This window comes from Vombatus ursinus, unplaced genomic scaffold (genome assembly GCF_900497805.2).
Source record: "Vombatus ursinus unplaced genomic scaffold, bare-nosed wombat genome assembly UNPS02010769.1, whole genome shotgun sequence".
NCBI lineage: Eukaryota > Metazoa > Chordata > Mammalia > Diprotodontia > Vombatidae > Vombatus > Vombatus ursinus.
In genome coordinates this window covers 4,230,330-4,249,156 of record NW_020950547.1, presented here as the reverse complement: position 1 = coordinate 4,249,156, position 18,827 = coordinate 4,230,330, and the positions used below count along the sequence as shown (strand labels likewise).

General features: G+C 50.1%; 1 protein-coding gene across 2 annotated transcripts; it reads left to right on the top strand.

Moving 5' to 3' along the window:
- Window positions 1–493: 493 nt before the first annotated feature.
- Window positions 494–17,772, top strand: ERBB3 (erb-b2 receptor tyrosine kinase 3). 2 transcript variants are annotated; one of them, XM_027854998.1, is made up of 28 exons: window positions 494–876; window positions 4,552–4,703; window positions 5,259–5,445; window positions 6,523–6,648; window positions 7,262–7,327; window positions 7,534–7,652; window positions 7,805–7,946; window positions 8,497–8,610; window positions 8,729–8,849; window positions 9,230–9,303; window positions 9,484–9,574; window positions 9,787–9,992; window positions 10,190–10,322; window positions 10,515–10,605; window positions 10,914–11,068; window positions 11,699–11,752; window positions 12,068–12,209; window positions 12,905–13,024; window positions 13,316–13,414; window positions 13,670–13,855; window positions 14,009–14,164; window positions 14,423–14,498; window positions 14,683–14,829; window positions 14,971–15,068; window positions 15,151–15,336; window positions 15,446–15,517; window positions 15,802–16,033; window positions 16,227–17,772. In XM_027854998.1, the coding sequence occupies exons 1-28, from the start codon at window positions 795–797 to the stop codon at window positions 16,757–16,759; spliced, it is 3,960 nt and encodes a 1,319-aa protein (XP_027710799.1). In that variant the 5' UTR covers window positions 494–794; the 3' UTR covers window positions 16,760–17,772. The 2 variants fall into 2 exon arrangements, with proteins under 2 accessions (XP_027710799.1, XP_027710798.1); XM_027854997.1 differs by having other exon boundaries at window positions 15,745–16,033.
- The last annotated feature ends 1,055 nt before the right edge of the window (window positions 17,773–18,827 follow it).

The window sequence follows — 18,827 nt, the reverse complement described above, 5'->3', positions numbered from 1 at the left end:
TGGGAGACTAGGCAGGCGCCGGGTTTGGAGGGGGGAAGCATCCGGAGACAGTGCAATTTCACGGAGCCTCGGAGAGGCTAGGGATACTGCGGACGAGAAGGCTCTGTAATGGGGTCTCAATTCCCAAAGGAGGAGGGGGAGGAGCGGGAGGCGGGAGCTCCCCCCTTCCCCCCACCTCAAGAGGGATAAAAAAACACCAAAGTGGACCAACCGGCCAGGGAAGTAGGAGGGTGGGGGAGGGTTGATTTACATAATGGGCGGGGCCAGCCTGGTAGAGAATCCCTTCTTTATCCACGGGGGTGTGTGTGGGGGCAGTCTTAGGAATTTTCTGCTCCCCCCTCTCCTCGGGGGAAATAAGGGTGAGCCCCTCCGTCGCTCTGATTGGCCGGAGCAAGGGGGTTCCCACAGTCTGGCCAATGAACTCGGGGCCCGCGTAAGGGGGGCGGGCGGTGTAGGGTGGCTGAGCACGAGCCGGGTGGAGAGGCTGAGACTAGAGCGAAATCGAACTTCAACCCTGCGAAAAGTTGGAGGCGCTGCCAGTGCTAGCGAGTCCGGGAGCGGCCGTGACTCACCCCACTCCCCACACACGTACGCGCCCCCCCCTTACCTCCTTCCCTCCTTCCCTCCCTCCCTGGTCCCAGCTCCAACTCTAGATCCTGTAACACTTCGCGTTTGCTACCTGGACAGCCTGCCGCCTCCGCCTCCTCCCTTCCTGGCTCAGGTGGCTTTCTCAATCCTGATGGCTTAGCCTCGGATCCCCGGCCCGGGCCCCCTGCCCCCAGCACGCAGCAGCTATGAAGGGGTTACTGGAGCTGCAGGTATTGGGCTGGCTCCTCCACCTGGCCAGGGGCTCGGAGGTAGGCAGCTCGCAGGCAGGTAAGTGGACTGCGGGACTGGGGAAGTTGGGCGCTACTGGGAGGAGCCGGGGTTTGGTGTGCCTGGGGAACCTGAGGCTTGCGAGTCTCGGAATCAGAGGGGCCAGTGCCTGAAGCCTGAAGCGGGGTTTGGCCCCGCTCTGAAGCACTCGAAGCTTGGACTGGCTGGACCTCCCCCCAACCCTCCTACCCCCGCCCGCCTTCTTAGGATCCTCCCGGGCAAGCAACTGCTGCCTCAGTTCCCCGATCTTATTTCGAGACTGCAAGGAACCCAGGCATTCTAGGGTTCCGATTTGTAAAGATGATGGGCTGAGATGGAGTATTGTTTTATTTTCTCGAGAAGTGAATCAGAATTTGGAGCCTAATTTCTTTTCCCAGTCCCGTCTCCCTGGTTCCCCAGGTTTCAGGCACCGCCAGTTTCGGTGTTTTGCCGGCTTTGGGAGGAGCTAGGATAGGATTTGGGGGGGTGGAGGGGGTAGTTGTTCTCCTGTGCTGAAAAATAGGTCCGGGCCCCTCCCCTTCCCTGCTTGTTTGTGTGAGTGCTTGTGGGGGTGGGGGCGGGCTAGGCAGAGATTAGCCAGAGGGCCAAGTCCAGGTGATAAAGTGATAAAGAACTTCAGAAAAACCACTCTGTTCTACTTCCCCTAATGCATCTCACGAAATCTAGACTGGCAAATCCGACCACTTAAAACTTCTTGCTTGGACTCGAGGCATGAAGGAAAAGGAGGCTTAGACAGGCAGTCTCCTCTTATAGACAGAACTTAAGGAGACAGTTCGGGAAGGACTGCCCCCACCCCAGCCCTTTTCTTGGGGATTTCTGATCACCGAGTGCTGGTGGGATTTGAAGGGATCAAAAAATGAGGTATTCTCCTGCCATCTCCCCCAGTTTGGGGCTTGGTGAATTTTGTGTCCCAGCCAGAGCAGGGGTGAAGGGTGTGGGAGTAAGGAGAAAACACCTGTGTTTCCCCCACAGTTGCTGGGTCTAAATTTAGCCTCAGGGACCTTGAATTGTGAACATTCCCAACTGAAAGAATGGAGGAGGGGTCTGGTATATGGGGTAGTAGTTGCAGAAAAGGGGTGACAGTAGCTACTTCTCTTTCAGACTCTGGGAATCTGAGAAGTTATCAACAAGGAAACCAGGAGTTCTGGCCTCTGACTCTTTTCTTGGGGGAGGAGAGAAGTTGGGGGGGGGTAGCACTGGCCAGGCCTTCCTTTATCTGGATTTTCAGCCTCTGGGCATCCGGCCTTGTCTGGGTCGCACTATGCTCCCTTTGTCCTAGCCCTGGTCAGGGGTAGGGGGATGTTGGAGTGGAGGTTCACATTGAGGATCCCCAGGGGGAGTAGTAGGAGAGAACAGCCCCTTCCTGCCCCGCAATACTGTCTTCCTAAGAGGGCCTGAGATTGACAGCTTCTTCCCATGCTGCTGGATGATTTAAACACCTACTTTCTCCCTAGAAATGACTGCAGTACTAACTTCGAGCTCCTGGTCCTTCCTTCCTGCTCTCTTCCCCACCACCATCTACTGCCCTTGGCTCCCCATTTTTATGTGAGGTGGATTTTATTCCTCTTGGTAGGAGACAATGACTTCTAATTCTCTGCCTCCTGCCCCCAAGCACACAAGAATCCACAAACATGTTAATGTGATTCTCTTTGGGGGAATGGAAGAGAGAAAGATTTTGGGGGATGTCTTTTGACATGGTAGCCCAAGGCAATGTACTGGGGTACAAAAGCATTCCTGGAGTAGTTACGACCAACCGGTGGGGGCAGAGGCAGGGCAGGGGCGAGGACACCATATATTCTCACTATTAAAAAAAAAAATCTGGGTTTGTGATTTCATTCCTGTGGGAGTGAGGAAATTCTCTCTCCACTGATGAAGCTCAGAAACTGTTCTGCCATTTATAATCTTAAAGAGTTGCCAAGGTAACTTGCCCAGAGTCACACAACCAGTATGTGTTAACAGGCCGTACTCGAACCTAGCTCTTCCTTACTCTGAGGCTAGCTAGCTCTCTAGCCACTAACTCACACTGCTCTCAGGGACATATTCTCAAGAACATCGCTGCACCCAGTCAGACACACAAGGCTTTGCTTCATGGGCATGAGGAAGGGCTCTGGTGAAGGGGCATCCTGTTAGCAGGGGAGGTAGAGGCAGTTAGTTCTAACCTGCTGGTGTGTATGAGTCATCTCTCAGACAGAAGCAATGCAGTTCTCAGCCTTCCTTCTCGTCCCCTCCAAAACAATACTGATTCCTGGGGTTCATGCTGATCTCTATCCCATCTCCCCTCTCCCTTCTCAGTAATGGACTCCTGACCAGGAGATTGGGGTGGGGATCTGTGAAGGGATCAGGCCTGGTATGGAGCTGGCAAGAGGGGATTCTGTGGTGTCCATTTCCCACATGCCTTCATGCCTGCTTCCTGATGAGCTGGCAGTGCCCCCAAGGACGAGTAGCTGCAAACAGGTGGTATCTCTGCTCCTACCCTCAACTCCCAACACAGGCTTTAACCCACTGGAAAAGGGAGGGGATCAGAGATCAAGGGGGCAGAGATACCTTGAATTGTTCATCACTTCCTACATCAAAATCATATTCCATTACGTTTCTATATCACAATTTGTTCAGGCATTTCTCCAACTTATGGGCACCTGGTGGAAAGACACACATACTCAGTCTCCTCATGTACTCCCAATACAACTCATTCTCCCCTCTTTAGTCTAGGAGTGGCCTGTGTTGGAAAGCTCTTGAATTAAGCCTTTTTGTCCCCAAACAGTGATGGGGGGGGGTGTTTCCTGTTGTTTATCCCAATGTTTTTTGTCCTTGGTGAAAATTATGCAGGGTTCTGGGGAGGGGAAAAGGGGTAGAGGACTCACACTGAAGGTAAGGGAATGGAGTGCAGTGAGGATGGAGTCACAGTTTGATAAAGGATAGCAGAGCGGGTAGAGAAAGGTGGAGCTAAGTTTTGGGAGGGAGGTATTGAGGGTGGTGCCTCTTCTCCCAGCTAAAAAGACAAAGCTGCTATAGACCATTTTCTTTTCCCTCCAGTGAGGTCACTGTCTGAGCCTAGGGCTTGAAGGGGTGGGGGCAGCAAGAGGAGGCTGGGGAAGGGGTGGGGGCTGCCCCCTTCTCTTGGACAGAATCAGCTCATTGTGGGATGGGCTATGGCCCTGGGTACTGCCCCCACTCCACTTCCCCCACCCTTCCTCACCCACAGTGGACACAATGGGGGCTGTGTGTCTGGCCCCAAAGGGACCTTTATTTCAAGGACCCTGGGGCATAAGGGGGGGGTGATAAAGAGCTGGGTGCCCCTAGAAGGAGGAGCAGAGCTGTAACCCTCTTTCCTCCTCACCCTTCCCAATATTGAAAAACTAGCTACCTGAAAAGAAAAAATCTTGAGATAACAGTAGTTTTGGCTTGGTTAACCCCTTAATCCTCATACCTTGTAGGTAAGACTTACCAGTGTCTATTGTTCTTCCAGCTCTAGGAATTCTGAATGTAAGAAAGTCCAATATCCATTTCCTTCGCCTGCCCTCTCTGTTCTGCCATCTCCATTCCCTCCAAAGCAAGGCAGAAAAGACAAAACAATTTCCTTATCTATCCAGTATCTAACTGCCATCAGAACCCTGTATCTAGTGAGTGCTATAGAAAGTTCCAAATCCTGAGCTTTCCACATTCCTCTCCTAACAGTGTGCCCAGGGACCCTCAATGGATTGAGCGTAACCGGTGATGCAGAAAACCAGTATCAGACACTGTACAAACTATATGATCGGTGTGAGGTTGTGATGGGAAACCTGGAAATTGTGCTTACAGGGCATAGCCCTGATCTCTCCTTCCTGCAGGTGAGGAAACCTGCATCTCCCACATAGACACTCAACTGAGATACAACCCTGACCTCTCCTCCTCTGGATCAGAGAATATTACCCCTAACTTCTACTGGTTCTTTTTTCTTTTGTATGAAAAAAACCTTTTCTTCCTTTGGGCCTGTCTTCTCCTAACCTGTCCTCTCCCCTCCTACTCTGGCAAATAATTGCATAGATGAGGACAGAAGTTGGAAGGGGGAAAGGAAGAGGAGGCCCTTTGTAGATTTTCAGGGTTCCCAAGAGAATAGAATTAAGGGAAGAGATCAATATAGATGAAGAAGGCATTGGGGAGCAGGATAATCACATCTCCTCTGCTTCTTAGCATCTTGACCTCCCAGAGGTAGAGGATCTAAAAATGATCTCCATATCCAACTTCCTCCTGAATGGAGAATTGGGAAGACTTGGAATGTCACCTTCCTTTCCCGCATCAAGTCTCCTCACTTTGTTTTTGTGATTGGAGGAAAGGAGCATGAGACTGTGTTTGATTGATGTATGTTCACACCTTCTCACTGATGCTCCTGTGTCCCAACACAGTGGATCCGGGAGGTAACAGGATATGTCCTAATCGCCATGAATGAGTTCTCTACTCTGCCACTCCCCAACCTTCGTGTGGTAAGGGGGGCCCAGGTCTACGATGGGAAGTTTGCCATCTTTGTCATGCTCAACTACAACACCAACTCCAGCCATGCCCTACGCCAGCTCCGCCTCAATCAGCTGACAGGTTAGTTGTGTTCAGTTGCTCAGTCTTGTTCAACTATACATAACCCCATGGGAGCTTGCTTGGCAAAGACACTGGAGTGGTTTGCTATTTTCTTCTCCAGTGTGTCCCCGTTTTAGAGATGAGAAACTGAAGCAAATAGGGCTTAAGTGACTTGCCCAGGGTCACACAGCTAGTGTCTGGGACAGATTTGAACTCAGATCTTCCTGATTCCAGTCCCAGCATTCTATCCACTGAACCACCTATTTGCCCCTGCTAACTATTCCACTGAGCAGCTCTACGCATTGCACTGACCCTTTTGACCAGTGCACTGGCTACTCACTGACAGCTGCCCATTCATCTCCTCATCCCTCTTCCCATCCCTGGTCATCCATACTTTCTTCTACTCTTAACAGCTGAGATAACCATATATAACTACCAAACTGACTACCACAAGCCCTTGACACAAGGTCTGTAGGGAGGAACAAAGGCCTTATTTATGCCTCTGCAGGGGTTGAGGGGAGTCATAGCTAAGATCTGGTCTTGAGCCTTGACCTCTGCCTATGCCTTTGTATTTGGGGTTATTGTACAATGTCTACCCTGACTTTCTTCTACAAGCTCCCTGACCTCCCCACACCCAAACTACAGTCCCAATTTCTTGTATTTGTCCCCCTAGGGAAAAGCATGCTGGTTAAATATCATTTAGTTCACATTTCTCCTGCCCTCAGCCTCTCCCTCCTACTTCCTTGCTCCAGTCAGTTGAAAAATAAATAGGGAAGCCTAGAGTTGGAGAAGTGAGGAAAGCTGAGTCAGCTGAATCTTCCAGCCTCCCCCTTGCTCTGCCTGTCTTCTACTGGCTAAACCAGATCTAGGACAGGTGTCTGGGGAACCAAGAGATGCTTCAGCCTCATTCCCTATCCCCAAACAGAGCCTTCTTCTTTGGAATTTGGGCCTCTTCTACCAAAACCCATCTACCTTGCATCCTTGTATCCTTTCAAATATAATCTCAAAGCAAGGATAGACATGTGTGGAAGACCTGTGGTAAGCAACTCAATTTGGTCCTGGAGATTTCAATTCTACCCTACCAATCTTTCCCTCCAGAGATCCTGGCTGGGGGTGTTTACATTGAAAGGAATGATAAACTTTGTCATATGGACACAATTGACTGGAGAGACATCGTCAGGGACCAACAGGCTGAGATTGTGGTGAAGAACAATGGCAAAAATTGTGAGTCACTTCCCCACATTCCCATTAAGTCCTCCCTCCAAAGGAGATTCCCCTCCATTAAACCTTCATCCTCAGTGCCCTAACCCTAGGTCCATGACACTGAACAAGTTCATCCCTTATGATACTCCACAGGCCCCAGGGTGGACCCACATATCCTACAAGTGGATAAATTTCCAGGATGAAATACTTCAATATTGCTATTCCTTCCCCCTCAGGAAAGTCCCAAAAAGTATCCTTCAGGTTTCCTGGCAGTTTTGTCCAGCCAGATCCATAACTCCATCTGGGCTCTTGCAGACTCTTAATAGTCATTCAGCAATGGACACATCAAATAAGCATGCCCATCACCTCAACCAAGCTCCTTCCTACTGGGTAGTCCTCTACCCTCACCTCTAATCTCTTATTCTGTTGGCCTCGCTTCCTGCTCATTGTATCCTCACACCGAATCTGACTGAGTATTTGAAGGAGCTGTTAAGGACAGAGGGTATAGAGTTGGGACCAGGAGGGAGACAGGGTGACTGTCCTTCCTAACTCTCTCACTTTGGAGGGTACCACAGCACAAGAAATGGGCAGAGATACTGATGGTTTCCTTGTCTCTGCCTCTTTCCTCAACCAGGTGCCCCTTGCCATGAGTCCTGTGGGGGGAAATGCTGGGGTCCTGGACCAGGAGACTGCCAAACACGTGTGTACCTTTCTTAAACCCTGAAACTTCAGTTTCTTAAATCTTCCCCTATGGCTTGAGCTAGCTAGTATGAAGACTTTAGTGTGAGTTCAGCTAGCCAGGAGTTGGGGGAAGGGTAATGAATAGGCAAGGGGGTGGGGAGGATAGTGAATAGGGGATAGGTAGATCTTGGTGGTCATGCCTTCTACCATTCTTTCCCTAAACAGTGACAAAGACAATCTGTGCTCCCCAATGCAACGGCCACTGCTTTGGGCCCAATCCCAACCAGTGCTGCCATGATGAGTGTGCAGGTGGCTGTGGAGGTCCCCGAGAGACAGACTGCTTTGTATGTACTGGGGTGATGGGAAGGGCCCTTTTTAGTATGCCCTGGCCTGGCATACCAAGTGTTGGAGAGTATGGGGGGGAGGCCTGGCGGCTGGGGGAATGTATGAGTAGACAACAAGTACTCCTCCACCCTGACTCCCCCCTGTTGCCTAGGCATGCCGACACTTCAATGATAGTGGAGCCTGTGTGTCTCTGTGCCCACTGCCTCTTGTCTACAACAAACTCACCTTCCAACTAGAGCCCAATCCTCACACCAAGTACCAGTATGGAGGGGTCTGTGTGGCCAGCTGTCCCCGTAAGTGGCTGCAAGAGGTAGAGAAAGGAAACCTGGGCAGAGATTGGTGGAGTAGGAATAGGGAAAGTCACTCTCTGGGTTTCTGGATGTGTGTCCATGGGGATGGTGACAAGTTGATTAGAGAGGAAGGTTAAAAAAGGGAGACACATGTTTGATGACTCCTCTATGAGGGACTCTTGGGGAGGAGATGAAGGGACTTTTGCCAAGGACATGAGATAAAGGGGGCTGCAAGAACCTCCACTGCAGGCAATCAGGACACCTGAAGGTGCAGGAGGGGCAAGCATTCCCTCTGTCCCCAGTGTATTACAGAGGGGAAAGAACTCTGGGTTGGGAGTCAGAGGACCTTATTTTGAATCCTGGCTCTGCCAGTCACAACCTATGGCCTTCTTAAGTCACTTCAACTCTTTGCCTGGAGTTCCTTTATCTGTCAAATGTAGGGAGTAGAGGACATGCCCTCCTAAGTCCTGTTCAGCTTTAAATCCTAGGAAGGTCTGACAGAGGGTGGGATTTGCCTTTTCTCATTTTCTTCCCATCTTCTTCCCTTGCACAGATAACTTTGTGATAGATCACACATCCTGTGTCAGGGCCTGTCCTGGGGACAAGATGGAGGTAGAAAAGAATGGGATGAAGATGTGTGAGCCCTGTGGAGGGCTGTGTCCAAAAGGTGAGTCAGTCATGGCGGTAAGGAAGAAAGTTTAATTTCCCCAAGTCTCCTCTTAGTGCCTCCCATCAAATCCCTCTGAATTTCCTTTGACTCCTTCCCATCCCATTTATGTTTGCAGCCTGTGAGGGGACAGGCTCAGGTAGCCGATTTCAGACTGTGGACTCTAGCAACATCGATGGGTTTGTGAACTGTACCAAGATCTTGGGAAATCTGGACTTCCTTATCACTGGCCTCAAAGGGTTAGACTCTTTTCTTCTTCAAGCCCCTCTTGGGTTCTTCCACACTTTTACCCACCTCCTCACCCCAACTCTTACAAAAGAAATGATTGTGTGACATCAGTAATGCCATCTCCTCTCTAATATCCCTAATAGATGCTTATCTCCCCTGGGCTCAAACACTTCCTTGCGCTTTTTTGTTGGGGGGGGGGGCAGCTTATTCCAATGCTGGATTGTTGGAAAATTGTTGGAAAGCTCTTATGTTAACTCCTATTTAATCCCTATAATTTTCACCCATTTCAGCCTAGTTCTGGTCCTTAGAATAAATTGTGATCTAATCCCTTGTTTCAGCTCATCTTAAAAAATTTGGAGAAAACTCTCATGTTTTTCCTCATCTTCCCCAGAGACCCCTGGCACAACATACCTGCCCTGGATCCTGAGAAACTCAATGTCTTCCAGACAGTTCGGGAGATTACAGGTAAGTGGGGTCAGGAAAGAAGGGATGTGTCTCCAGGGAAACAAGCAGACTAGAACACTGGCAGGGGACCCCAGGGAGGAGCAACTGTACCCCAGCTACTTGGGGAGAGACACAAGCAAGTGAGCAGGTGCAGAGGGGAAAGAGGGCAGACTCCATTAGGAAAGCTCCCTTCCTCTGCAGGTTACCTGAACATCCAGTCGTGGCCCCCCCACATGCACAACTTTAGTGTCTTCTCCAACCTGACAACCATAGGTGGCCGAAGTCTCTACAAGTAAGTCTGTTTGGAAGCCAGCATTGTTTGACACAGGACCTGGGGGGCACCTTTTGGCATCAGGCCTACCCATAGTGCCTTCTGAGAACTAAGTAGGAGGAATTGGGGGGCATTGGGCAAAAAGAAACAGTTCTCACTCAGTTGTCATGGTCCCCTGGTCCTAAGCTTTTTCTCTGGGGCCTCCTTCCTTACATTGCCATTGCTATCCCCAGTCGAGGTTTCTCCCTGCTGATTATGAAAAACGTGAATGTGACATCGCTGGGCCTTCGGTCCCTGAAAGAAGTCAGTGCTGGGCGTATTTATATCAGTGCCAACAAGCAGCTCTGCTACCACCACTCTCTGAACTGGACCAGGCTGCTTCGGGGACCAAAGGAAGGGAGGCTGGATATCAAGCACAATCGCCCCAAAAAGGACTGTGGTAAGTAAGGGAGAAGTGAAGGCCTGAGGGGGGCAGGCAGTGGTGATATGGAAGTTCCAAGGGGATGGGGAGGTGAACGGGAGAACAGATTCTGAACTGGAGATTGTGGGACCCAAAGCCAAGCACAGTGGTTGGGATTTGGTGGACAGACTGAGTTGGGCTTTTCTGACCCACTTCTCTTCCTTCTTCTTCTCCAGTGGCAGAGGGTCGAGTGTGTGACCTGCTGTGCTCATCTGGGGGTTGCTGGGGCCCTGGTCCTGGCCAGTGCTTATCCTGTCGAAACTACAGTCGAGGGGGCATCTGTGTGACCCAATGCAACTTCCTTAATGGGTACTGTAGGAAGCTTGAAAGGGGTCATGGAGGGGCATGATGAGGGGCCATGTGTCATGTGGAGGGCTGGATCTCCTATGACAACTTTTTTCCCTTTAGATGGGCTGGGTATCACATAGAGCTGGAGATGGGGGAAGGGCTTATGGAGGACAGAACCTGAAAATGATGCTGTCTTCTTGGGCCTACCTCCAGAGAACCCCGAGAGTTTGCTCATGAGGATGAGTGCTTCTCCTGCCATCCTGAGTGCCAGCCTGTGGAGGGCAATGTCACCTGCTATGGCTCGGTACAGTATAAGTCCTGGAATTCCTTGGAGAGGGAGGGGGTACTCAAGGGGCTGGATATCCTAGGTCTGGCAGGAAATCAATCAATCATTAAACATTTACTGAAGTGCCCAATAGGATGCTGGGTGCTAAGAACAGAAATGCAAAAGCAAGTCAGGCCCTGCCCTCCACAGGCTTATACAATGTTAGCTTTTGTGAAGCAGAAGTGGTAATTGCCTGGATCCCTCACCCAGGGTAGGCAACCTCCTAGATGAGCTCAAAGGATCCTCAGGCTTCAGGCCTTCTTGACCTTTTCTTCCACCTCCACTAGGGCTCAGACGCTTGTGTTCAATGTGCCCACTTCCGGGACGGACCACACTGTGTGAGCAGCTGCCCCCATGGCCTCGTGGGTGCCAAAGGACCCATCTACAAGTACCCAGATGCTCATCGAGAGTGTCTGCCTTGCCATGAGAACTGCACTCAGGGGTCAGTGAAGAACAAGAGGGTGGGGTGGGAAAGAGGAGCCATAGGAGAGGGGACAATAAGTCAGGAGAGAAAAGCTTGGGAAGGATGTAGAGAAACCAAACCCAACACCAAGCTGAGAAGTTTTTCCAAAGATCGAAGCATACTATTTTCTCTTTTCTTTTTGTTTTTCTTTCTCATGAGTTTTCCCTATGGTTCTGATTCTTCTTTTACAATATGTTTAATATGATTGTACATGTATAGACTGTATCAGATTGCATGCTCTCTTGGGGAGGGGGAAAATTTACAACTCAAAATCTTATAAAAGTGAATGTTGAAAACGAAAACTAAATTAGTTAAAAAAAAAAAAAAAGGCTGAGAGATTTAAGAGGGCTGGAAGGGGGAGGTCTATCCCACCACAGAAACTGTCCGTAGGAGCTGGGGTAAACATAGGCCACAACAGGAAGAGTGGGGCCTAGAGAGGAAAAAAAGGGATCAAAGCAGGAAGCCTGATTGATAAGTTCAGATGAAATGTGGACTGCAGTGTGGGCAAACTACTGGAGGTTCTGGGACAAGTTTAGTAGGGAGAAAAGCTCACAGAATGGAATGCCTGTTGTCCAAGTTCCGAGCTAAGGAGGTCATATTCTACTCTAGGTGTAATGGACCAGAACTCCATGACTGTCTGGGACAACCACAGGCCATAAGCAGGTAGGCTGGAGTTCACTGAATATAAGAGATTTGCAGGAGGTCAAGGGAGGGAAGGGAAAGGGATGTCTCTGAAAGAACCCAGGGACTGCTATTTTTATCCTCCCCCTCTAAAACTAACTCGATATAGGCTAGATTATTCAGGGATAAATTAACTTTCTGCATATACAGAGGACTATGTCTATAGGCTAGTCTATAGGCTGGGGTGGGGGGGACAGGCAGTGGGGGTCCTTGATTGGCATCTCCCTTGTTGTGGGGATACAATTTATGTACAGAAGCTGCATTCTCAGGTTAAGCCTCGTTTCCTTTGTCCTGCAGTAAGACCCATGTGGCTGTGGGCCTAGCTGTGGTAGCAGGGCTGATAGTGATCACCTTGGTCTTGCTACTTACCTTGCTCTACTTGCGAGGGCGGAAGATCCAGAATAAAAGAGCAATGAGGCGTTACTTGGAGCGGGGTGAGGTGAATACTCCTTCCTGGACTTAAGGGACCCCAGCAGTTCCCAGTGGAGACCCCCTCACCACATACCGTTGAGCCATTCTCAGTCAGTTCTTTATCCCCTTCCTTCAAGGAAATAGTGTGGTACAATGGTTAGAAAACTTAAACTGGCTTATAGTACTGGTTGTGTGACCTTGAGAAAAGCCGTAGTTTCCTCATCTGTAAAACAGGGATAAGATCCGCCCTACCTCACACAATTGTTTACAAGGATACAATGGAATAATATATGTAAGAGTATCTTGTAAAATGGTATACAAGAGAAAGGTCATCTAAACAGACTTCTTGCCCTCCTTCCTCTCCCCACCACCCACCCACCCACCCACCCACCCACACACACACACACACACACACACACACACGAAAATTTCTGTGGAAAATTCTTGTCAACCCCTCTCATGAGCCCTGACACCATGGAAATACTTTCTCTGCTAGAGCCCTTACTACATAACCTCCAATCCTAGCAGCTTTCAGTATTTCCTGTCTCCCGACATGTTTATGATGTTTCTCAAAAATGGTAATTATTTCTCCTTCCTTTCACCACTGTGGGCTTTAGTTCCCTGTCCACTCATTGCTGTCCCTCTGTAACATGGCTAGGGGTGATGGGAAAGCATTCAGCCCAGGAAGAGATTTTCCTGACTGCTCCCCTCTGTCACCTACAGAGCCTGGAGCCTCTGGACCCTGGTGAAAAAGCCAACAAGGTCTTGGCCCGAATTTTCAAGGAGACAGAGCTGAGGAAACTCAAAGTGCTTGGCTCTGGTGTCTTTGGAACTGTGCACAAGGTGAGGGGAGCACAGGAATTCCTAAGGAGAGAATCAGAGGCACAGGGGTCAGAAAAGCAGGAGGCATCAATGGAAGGAGAAAAATATCAAGGGCTGGAGGAAAGAACTTGATCTATGGGGACGATGGCCTTAAAGTATTGAAAATCCTGCTTCTGTCACTTAAGGCCTATGTGACTTTGGACAAGTCACTTGCCCTCTCTCTGGGCCTGTTTCTTCATCTGTAAAATGAAGATGTCAGGCTGGGTGATCTCTGAGGTCCCTCACACTTCCAAAATCACATGACTGTCCCAGGGCATATGGATCCCAGAGGGTGAATCCATCAAGATCCCAGTCTGCATTAAAGTCATTGAAGACAGGAGTGGACGGCAGAGTTTCCAGTCGGTGACTGATGTGAGTGGATAGACGGGGTGCTGGATGAAGCCGGGGGGGGGGGGGGGGGGCGGGGGGGGGGGGCGGGGGGGGGGGGGGGTTTTGGGGGGGGGGGGGTTAGGGGGGGGGGGGGGGGGGGGGGGGGGGGAAGGGGGTTGATGATGCTGGGTTAGAAACAATAGTATGTCACTGTTAGCCATATTAAAGTCTGAAAACATGTTTGAGAATCTATGAACACATCTGCCCTTTGTCTAAATACACTCTTGCGTCCTTTAGCACATGTTAGCCATTGGCAGCTTAGATCATACCCACATCGTTCGGCTACTGGGGTTATGCCCGGGGTCATCTCTGCAGCTGGTCACCCAATTTCTGCCATTGGGATCAGTGCTAGACCATGTACGACAACATCGGGGGACTCTGGGACCACAGTTACTGCTCAACTGGGGTGTGCAGATTGCCAAGGTAAGAAGTCCTCGGGGTACAAATCAGTTAGATGGATGGAATATTCCTAAGAGTTAATGGGGAGAAAGGCTGACTGAGGCCCTGAGAATCCAGGGCTAGGGCTGGCTCTGGCTCTTAGCACCCCTCCCCCAAGGTTCCCTTCTGCCCTTATAGGGTATGTACTACCTGGAGGAACATGGCATGGTGCACAGAAATCTGGCTGCTCGAAATGTGCTGCTCAAGTCCCCAAGTCAGGTGCAGGTTGCTGACTTTGGGGTGGCTGACCTGCTGCCACCTGATGATAAACAACTTTTGCACAGTGAGGCTAAAGTAAGGAAGGGGTCAGGAAGAGATACGGAAGGCACTGGTGCAAAGTAGTAGGGAGTGGTGGAGAAGTCAGCCTAATAACAAACTGCTACTTAGTGCATGGTGGGCTCCAAAGGGTGAGGAGAGCATCTGGGACATAAGGAAGCTGAATTCAGAAGGCAAAGGGTATTGGTATGGAGGAAGGAGGGTGTTAAGAGGATCTGGGGAAATTGGGGGCAGAGAGATTAACTGGTGACATCCCCTCCACTCCCAATTCACCAGACACCAATCAAGTGGATGGCCCTGGAGAGTATCCATTTTGGAAAATACACCCACCAGAGTGACGTCTGGAGTTATGGTCAGTACTCACCCTTCACATAACCACCACCCCCCACGCACATTTCAAATGTCTTTCAAACTCTCAGAACTGCCCTGCTGGACACTTTCTAAAATTACTTCTAGATTTTTGTCTTATGTCACCCATTTCACCAACCTACATCTTGAGTCTGCTGCCTTTTCCTGACTCAACTTTGTTTGGTCAGGTGTGACAATATGGGAACTGATGACATTTGGAGACATACCCTATAAAGGCCTTAGACTGGCTGAAGTGCCTGACCTGCTGGAGAAGGGAGAGCGTCTAGCACAGCCGCAGATTTGTACTATTGATGTCTACATGGTCATGGTTAAGTGTGAGTCATCAATTCACCTCTGATCTTTGCCCCCTCGGTGTCTTCACCGACCCTGACCCTTTTGACGTTTGACCTCCATTGGGAACTTTATTAGCAATAGCTCTTTTTTATGTCCTCTGGTTTCTCTTATCTCAACCCAAGGCTGGATGATTGATGAGAACATAAGACCAACATTCAAAGAACTGGCTAACGAATTCACCCGAATGGCTCGGGATCCGCCACGATATTTGGTCATCAAGGTGAGAAGGTAGCCCTTAGACAGAGATGAAGGGGAAGGACTAAAGCCTTCAGTCACATTAACAACTTATGCCTCCACTCCAGAGGGACAGTGGCTCTGGGCTGCCTCCTGGTGCAGAGCCACCCGCTCTGACTGACAAAGACCTGGAGGAGGTAGAGACGCTGGAGCCAGAGCTGGAGCTGGAGCTGGAACTGGAGGAGGAAGAACTGGCAAACACACTAGGCTCTGCCCTCAGCCTGCCTGTTGGCACGCTGTCCAGACCACGCGGGGTAAGGCGTTCCCTTCTCGTACAACACCGTATGTATGTAGAACTGAGGAGTTCATAAATATCCCTGTTCTGGGGTGCCACTCTTGTCTTCTCCCTTTTTTTCTCCCCAGAGTCAGAACTTTCTGAGTCCTTCATCTGGATACATGCCAATGAACCAGAGCAACCTAGGTGGCACCAGACAGGTAAGGCTTGCCCATCATTGTTGAAGACTGTGGTGTTGGGGGAGACTGAAGATCCCAGGGGTTAGCGGAAGTCCAATGTAGAGAAAAGGCATTAGGGATTGGAGGCTTAGGCTATAACCCCCAGGGGCCAAATAAGCCATCGTTAGTTTAGAGGAGGAACTACCAAGCCACCTATGCCCAACTCTGTCTTTCCTTATCTATGAGTGTCTACCTATTTCCTTCGTTAGGGGTCAGTGATTCGTGGGAGTAGTGAGCAGTGCCCCTGCCCAACCTCTCTACTCCAGAACCCACGAGGCCGACTTGCATCAGAATCATCGGAAGGCCGGGGGACAAGCTCCGAGGCTGAGCTCCAAGAAGCAGAATCTGTGTGTGGAAGCCGGAGCCCTCGGCCTCGAGAGGACAGTGCCTACCATTCCCAACGCCAGAGCCTACTCGCCCCCCTCACCCCCCTCACTCCATCAGGGCTAGAGGAAGAGGATGTCAATGGTTATGTTATGCCTGACACACATACCAAAGGTGCCTGAATTAGGGTGGGGGCTTCTGACATTGTGGTCTCTGAAATCTCTTCTGAATTTTTTCCTTATCCTATTAATCCTCTTGTTTTTGCTTATCCTCTCCTACCCTGATCTTTTCCATGACTCCATTCACAAAACACTCTGGAGACCTCCTCCTAGCCCTAAATGCTCCTTCTCTACTCCTACTGCCCCAGGTATTCCCTCTTCCCGAGACGGTACACTGTCATCATCTGTGGGCCTCAGTTCCATTCTGGGCACCGAAGAGGAAGAGGATGAGGATGAGGAGTATGAATACATGAATCAGAGAAGAAAGCGGAGTCTGCCAAGACCTCCAAGGCCAGGATCTTTGGAAGAGTTGGGCTATGAGTATATGGATGTGGGATCAGACCTCAGTGCCTCCTTAGGCAGCACCCACAGCTGCCCACTCCATCCCGTTCCCATCATGCCTGCTACAGGAACTACTCCTGATGAGGATTATGAATATATGAATCGTCGACATGGTGGAGGAACTGCTGGGGGTGATTATGCAGCCATGGGGGGTTGCCCAGCAGCTGAGCAAGGGTATGAAGAAATGGGATCGTTTCAAGGCCCTGGGCACCATGCCCCCTGCATCCACAATGCCCACATCAAGCCCCTTCGAAGCCTAGAGGCCACTCACTCTGCCTTTGACAACCCTGACTACTGGCATAGCCGGCTTTTCTCCAAGGCCAATGCTCAGGGGACATAACCCTTCCTCCCTCCCGTACTCAGGAGGCTATTTATGGCAGCTGGCACCTCTAGAGGGCACCCCCTCTTTTCTATCCTCTCAGTACTATCTTCCAGTGTTCCTGCCATTCTCAGGCTCTCCTTCCATCCCCTGGAGGTTGTCTCCCTTCATTCCCACTTGGTTGGAGGGGGGAGCTTTTAAATAGTTTTTTTCCACCCTAAACAAAATGTATGTGGTATTGCCAATTCTGCACTTTCTTCTCTAGCTCCTCCAGAAGATCTGGTAAGGTTGGGAGGGTTTCCTCTATACTGTGTGCCATACCCAGTTCCCTTAGGGGGAATCCCTGGAGATATGAAGAATTAATCCCTGTGTCCTTATTCCTCTGTCCAAATTTTCCAGTTGGTATTTCTGGGCTCTTAAGTAAGCCTCTGTGTAAAGTGTGGCTACTTGCTTGGTAGAGAAGGGAACGATTTATTCCCCACCTACCCACACAAGGCTGGTAAGGCAGGGGCTGGACCAGCTACTTTCTACCTCTCCTATTCAACACAGCTTGAAGGACAGAGAGAGGAAGGAGGGGTTAAAGAAAACTATGAAGACAGGGCTCTTGGAAGTGATTTTTTTTTTAAAAAAGTTTACTATAAATTTGACCAAAATACTCATACATACATGAAGCTGGGGCAGTCAAAAAGGCTGACCAGAAGGGAAGGGCCTTCCTCCATTCACATTTACACTTAACCATGCTTCTATGCATGTGAAAAATATACGTTCATATAATCCAAGGGTTTCGTACTACCCCAAAGTAAATTCACCAGACTCCCTAAAAGCAATTTGCTTGGGCCATGCCCAAACCAGTGATAGTGAGGGGCGCCTCCAGTTGGTATGTTAGGAGGGTCCAAACTCCCCAACACCCATCTCTTTTTTGGGGGAATGGGAGTGGGGTGGAGAATCTCAGGTGTGTCACTGAAGGAACTGTATTTTTTTGTTTGTTTTTATACATGTTTGAATAAAAATGCCAAAGTTTTACCATCTTCCTATATATGACTAGTGGGAATGTACATGTGGGATTTGCTGAGAAAACCTCCCTTTAACTTCTGTACCCCCATCACAACTCTCAAGTCCCTGATATGGAAGAATCACAGAATCTGAGAACTTTAAGGCTATCTAGTCCATCGATAGATAAGCATTTATTAGGAAGAGATCAACATTACACACACACACTCCCCAGCCCTTTTTAAGATATGGAAGTTAAAGCCATTAAGATTAAGTGACTTGTCCACAGACACTTGGGTTGGAAGTGTTAGGGCTGGGGCCCCTGACTCCACATCCAGAATTGCGTTTGGCACCAAAATCCGATGCCTGCCTTTACCAAGAATTCCCTCTCCAACAATGAACGGTCCAACAATGAATGGGCCACAAGTGGCTCGTTCAGCCTGTGCAGTAAGACCTTCGGGTGCCACATGCCTTCCCTGTTGATCTCGTTTATTCTGTATGTAGCTTGTTTGTATGTTAGTTGTTTGCACTTTGCCTCCCCCATTAGACTGCGAGCCCCTTAAGAGCTGGGACTGTCTTGCTTTCTTTTTATCTGTGGAGTTTAGCACAGTGTCTGATACGTAGCAGGTGCTTAATAAATGCTTGCGTTGACTGAGAAGCCACCCCACGACACGCCCACCTAGGCCATTCCACTTTGGGACACTTCTTACTAGCTTCCTTAAGTCGAGCTCACATCTGGCTCCCTGAGCCGCCCCCGGTCCATCATTCCTAGGGTAGGCTGTCCAGAACCAACCCCAACAAGTGCAGGAATGGAAACCGGGCAGGCCAAGGTGTCCGCGCACCGCGGCTTATTACCAGGCACCTGATCCGGCACATCGTAAACAACCACGACTTTGGTCTTCAAAGAACCTGGGTTCGGAAACTTAGCTGGGCCACTTGCTTCCCGGTGTGCCTTTGGGCAGACCACCAGGCCCGCCTGGTTCAGGCGGGGCAGGCCGGGCCGGCGCAAGTGGCCCCGCAGGGGAGGCAGGTAGGGAGCTCCGCCCCTCCTTTCTCTTCCCGCCCCGCCCCGCCCCGCCCCTCCCCTCCCCTCCCCTCC

Excerpts from the sequence above, each read along its gene's own strand:
- ERBB3 (XM_027854997.1), top strand. The coding sequence starts at position 795 with ATGAAGGGGTTACTGGAGCTGCAGGTATTGGGCTGGCTCCTCCACCTG. Across the intron at positions 877-4,551 it reads GGTAGGCAGCTCGCAGGCAG|TGTGCCCAGGGACCCTCAAT; the intron begins GTAAGTGGACTG and ends CTCTCCTAACAG. Across the intron at positions 10,606-10,913 it reads ATGTCACCTGCTATGGCTCG|GGCTCAGACGCTTGTGTTCA; the intron begins GTACAGTATAAG and ends CACCTCCACTAG.